This window comes from Austrofundulus limnaeus, unplaced genomic scaffold, assembly GCF_001266775.1.
Source record: "Austrofundulus limnaeus strain Quisiro unplaced genomic scaffold, Austrofundulus_limnaeus-1.0 Scaffold72, whole genome shotgun sequence".
Taxonomy (NCBI): Eukaryota; Metazoa; Chordata; class Actinopteri; order Cyprinodontiformes; family Rivulidae; genus Austrofundulus; species Austrofundulus limnaeus.
In genome coordinates, this window is record NW_013952474.1 from 2036262 (window position 1) to 2041425 (window position 5164).

General features: G+C 43.0%; 1 protein-coding gene across 1 annotated transcript in view; it reads left to right on the forward strand.

Moving 5' to 3' along the window:
• The first annotated feature begins 405 nt into the window (after positions 1-405).
• LOC106519183 (heparan-sulfate 6-O-sulfotransferase 3) overlaps positions 406-5164 on the forward strand; it is a 37008-nt gene continuing 32249 nt past the window's right edge. Inside the window, exon 1 of the mRNA XM_014010745.1 lies at positions 406-1384. Within this exon, the coding sequence (XP_013866199.1) occupies positions 840-1384 (545 nt within the window). The 5' untranslated portion in view covers positions 406-839. The remainder of the gene's footprint in view (positions 1385-5164) is intronic.

Here is a 5164-nt window from a genome sequence, read left to right on the forward strand (position 1 = left end):
TAAAAATCTGTTCCAAATTGTGTCATAATTACAGATTTCAGGCTATACTCCAAATCTTGAATTGTGTTGATAGATAAATAAATTACAGAACTTTTTATTTTACTGTTCGTCATATTTGAAGRYGAGAGGAGCAGTGAGCGAACTGACAGGAGAAATCAGTCGGTCTGCAGGTAGCATCAATCATATTAATCATCAAGTGTCAAAAAATGAACAATTAATGTCTTTCTGACGATTAATTGCACACGATACGATTATGCCCAACCCTATGTGGTACATACATTTTTTGTTTTGTTTTTTGAGATTCTTCTAAATACAGTAGCTAATTATTTAGAGGTGACTCTTACCACCCCATGTGCTCCCCATAGTTAAGCCCCTGCATGGTGATGTTATTTTCAAGGTTTATCTAAAATTGGTATAATTTCATAATTGGATTATTTTAGTATGCCATGCAAGCGTCTCATTACTCAGAGCGTTTTATTTTGAAGGACCTTGCCGGAAACTCGGCTGTTCACTGCGTCCATCCTGTCGCTCTTGCCTCCGGCWCAGACACCGGCCAGCCGTTGCCAGGACAGCCGAGCCTGAACGCCCTCGGCGCGGGGACCGCCAGCTTGTCCCCGGTGTGACGGAAAGCACGAGTTAATAAACAATTTGGCTCGTTTGGTGAGAAAATGTGTTAGTAGTTTAGTGAAATATTAAGAACTAAAGGGTTCGGCGGTAAGTTTTAGAAGAGTTCCAGGACTATACACCACAGCCAGGATGAGACCCGGGCGAGAGGGCAGCGACTCGGGCATCGCGTTAAGGTTCGCACCGGCGGCGTAATTCCTGTGAATTTTCCCACCATGGAGGAGAAGCTCCACAGACTCATCTTCATCCCCATCGCCGCCGTCCTCTTCCTCATGATCGGCTACCAGTACGTGTGCCCGGCGGACAGCGGCACCTGCAGCTTCGGGACCGAGCGGGAGGAGAGGGGGCTCCTCCGCAAGTACTCGCCCGGGTTCCACGTCGCCTCCTCGGAGCCCGAGGCGGACGACGACGACGACCTCCCGTCGAGGATCCCGACCCGGTTCAACTTCACGGAGCGGGACCTGGACAGGCAGGTGGAGTTCGCGATCCGCGGGGACGACGTGATGGTCTTCTTGCACATCCAGAAGACCGGCGGGACCACGTTCGGCCGGCACCTGGTGAAGAACATCCAGCTGGAGCAGCCGTGCGACTGCCTGCCCGGCCAGAGGAAGTGCACCTGCCACCGGCCGGGCAGAGCCGAGTCGTGGCTCTTCTCCCGGTTCTCCACGGGCTGGAGCTGCGGGCTGCACGCCGACTGGACCGAGCTGACGAGCTGCGTGCCGGTGGTGATGAACAAGAAGGACAAGAAGAGGAGCAGGAAGTGAGTGGATCTGTTTTATTAAACTAACTCAAAAACAAACAAACAAAAAAAAAAACCCCTTTTATAAATGTCTTAATAATGCTTTACAACTAGGTTATTCATCAGTTCATAAAGCATCATTTTATTTTCGTTTTTATTCTTTCGTTTAAAGTTATTTAGTGGAAAATCTAAACAGAACAAAAATTAAATATACCTTACAAAATAAAAGCTCGTCATCCTTCCAAATAACGAGTTAATTTTAATGTTTAAATAGTGGTTTYTACATAATACTATGCTTAATGAAGTGGTTATAAACTCAATAATAACCTATTTAGAATGCATTAATAAATGTGTTATGAAGGGACTGTAATTGAGAAGTTTTTTTAAATTATTGGGTCAAAATGAGGCCTCAGTTTTGGCGCTTTTAGTTGGAAGTTTTAAGAGGTAAATTTATTTATTTATTTATTTATTTATTTATTTTGTTGGGGGGGGGTGTTGTATCAAAAACAATTTCTTCTGTAAACATGAGAATTATTTAAACACAGCCATTTTTATTCCAGCTCAGATTAAAATAATCTGTCCTTCTCCATATTTATGTTGCTTTGACTGCCCCTCGAAAATATGGAAGTGAAAAAGTAAATATTTTAAAATTACGTCATTGCTGTAATGACGTAATTTCAATAAAAATCAAATAAAATATAAAAATTTAATTTGTTTTAATGTTTATCTTTTAGTAAACACTTACATAAAACATTCTTGTGGCCTATACTTCAATTTAAAACTTTAAGAACTTGTTTGTAGAGTTTCTGTGTCAAAATTTTGGTAAGAGCCYGCGTCCTTGGTTGATGACGTCATCAGTGCCCCAGCCAGTGGTTAGAGGTCTGATGGATATTCAACCACACCAGAACCRGAACCACGTGACCAGGTGACGACACCGTGGCGAATCCCTCCTCCCCACAGCAACAACGTTGGGTTTTTGAAAGACTTAGCGACGTGTCTGACCTGGTTCTGGTCAGTGTGCTCCTCCTCCTATAGTGATCCACTCAGAGACCATCTACAAACCACTGACTTGCTTCAGAAGACAAAACGAACAGCTTTCATGTCGTGAACCTCTGAACAAAAGTTGATGTTGAACTGGACAAATGAGACGCAACAATTTAGAAATTATTTTATCCTGGAACTGAACAGATACAGTTTGATGGCAGCTTATCGTTCATGATTCAGTTGAGCCGTCAGGAGGTTGGTTTCAGGACTGAGGAGGACACTTTGAAGAATCACATCTGAGTATGAGCTTCTTGACTGTCTCTTCATCAGTGGGCTCTTTTGGAAAATATTAGTAGTATCACTTAATATTTACATTAACAAACTAATTAATAAATATCATGTATTAGTACTTGCATCAGTACTCGGTACTCTGTCTAAAATATTGCTATAAAAACACAAGCATTATAACAGTTGTCTTCTGTGTTTTTATTAATAATCAGTTACCAGTAAAACCCTGAATCTCAGCCTGACTGAAGTACAATGTGTATTTGTGTTGTTGTACAACTTGTCAGAGGTGTGTAACTCTGAATACAGAGCTGATAAATATGCAGTGTTAACGTATCAGCACCAAGAGTCGAGGCCTCCACACTGACAAGCAGAGGGGGGGACGCCCCCTCATTCAAAGGCCTGTTTCAGTTTTCTGTAATTACAGCAGCAAAGCTAAGCTTGTTGAAATAAATCAGTTAAGCAGGGCAGGGTCCTCTGAGGTGTGAGGCTTATGTGTTTGAAGCCAATTTGGCTCTCAGTTGGTTCAGAGAGCAAATCTCCATATGTTACTGAGAGAGTGGGTCGGGGAGGAGCCGCTAAAGAACCTTTCGAGTCCATTAACCGGACTAAGCGGCACCGTCAGACTTCATTTAACACTCCGAGACYGTTCTGAAGAGAGTCGCCCGCTCGTTTGACCCGATATAACTTACAGTGACGCACGGTCCTGATGGCTGCAGATGTAAAATAGAATCCAATCTGCTGAGTCATGTTTCACAGAGCTAATAAGTGCTGAATTAACACGTGTGGGTGTTGATTTACCGACGGGTTTTTCTTCGGTTTTTACTAACCCAAGACTGTATCTGTTACACTTCTGTCTGGTGATGTGATTCAGGACTGAAATGGTCTTGTCTGCTGAGGGTCGAAGGTCGGTCCGACAGTTCCCTCAAGGTGCTAATCAAGATCCTTTAATTGTGTGTCTTGTTTTCTAACKGAAAGTGGTAAGTTTAAGCCTAGCGTAGAAAAACTCAGCAGCTCAACCTTGGAAAGTGTCAGACAAGTTGTGAGWCACAAACCTGCCAGTTTCTGTTTTTAGACACTTGAAGATCCGGTTCATGAGCCTCGTCGTGGGCAGTCGTTTCTGTGAAGTTGTCCTGATTGCTTTTTTACTCCACATAATAAAAAATAAACAAATTTTTGCCTCATAATGTCCACACAAAAGAGATATTTTAAAACATCTTCTGAATTAGAGACTTTTAAGCAGCAGATTATATCACAGGTTCAGTATTTTTGTGTTCTAAAAACCCAAACAACTGAGTGGTTTTTTTTGTGACCTTGTTTCATTTGAATCCTGTTGATGTCAAGCTTTGTGAGCTCAAAGGGTTAATAACAGAGGAGGCTCTTAGGCCAAATGAAAGAAAAACTACAAAGAAAAATGGCTTTCATGAAGACGTGTACAAAATGTCTCAGGTTTATGACCATTCTTAAAGGAATATTATATATTTCCAGTAGTTCATTTCTACACCACAATCAGCTATGTTACCTTCAGTTGTTATGAAGATGCTGTATATATCAAAAAAATTGGACTTTGCATCATAGTCTTTCTAAACACCTTGATATTGGCCTCTGTCTCTTGAAGAACCTCCTACTGTTTCCAACACTCCCATTTCAGCACATCTTCACAAATTCTCACTCCCGACTCGTCACATGGAGCTTGTCCAAGGTTCCCTCTGCGTCCAGTTTTGGTGCGTCTGGTAACCCCCTCACATCAGTTATTGAGGCACAGGACTTTTCTGGGTTCGTGCCACATGGGGTCTTTAGGTTGGGATACACTGTTAAGATTAGGGATCAGGATTACTGGTTAATTTTATGTAGTGAGGTCAGGGATAGGTTGTCTAGGGATAATAGAAGTTAAATTTAGGGTTTGGGATGGTTAGTTGTCATGCATTTTCTACACTTTTCAAAAAATATGACAACGGGCTCCTCCTCCTTGTTCTCATCRCATCAATAACTGATGTGAGGGTGTTTCCTGATACGGCAAAACCGGACGCAGAGGGAACCTGGACCAAGCGTCAATATGTGACGAGTTGGGAGAGAGAATGGCCTGTCAGAGAATACATACCCCAGCATTCGTCAAATGACGTCACACGAAAAGTGGCAGGTACCCCGCCCCTTTAGGGTGGGACTTCCGGTCAAGACCCTCTTCCTCTCCCCTCCCTCCCTCCCCCTCTTCACTTCCTCTTTTCCTTAACCATAACCCTACCCTTCACCACATACTTCCTCTTTTCAACGGATGTTAGCCTAACCGCATCCTTTGCAAAAGTTTCAAGTGACCTTAGACTTACTTACAGTCTTGTCCCAACCCTTAAACCTGTCAAAGTGTGAAACTTCTCATCCAATTGATCCATTGTCCAATCAGCTCCTGTTTTAAGCCCCTGATCCCGCCTCTCTCCTCGGCCCACCTCCTTGGTCACTCAGCCCTCCCTGAAAGCTGTCAATTCTGAAACTTTTCATCAAACATGTCCATCAACCAATCAGCTCCTGTTTTAAGCA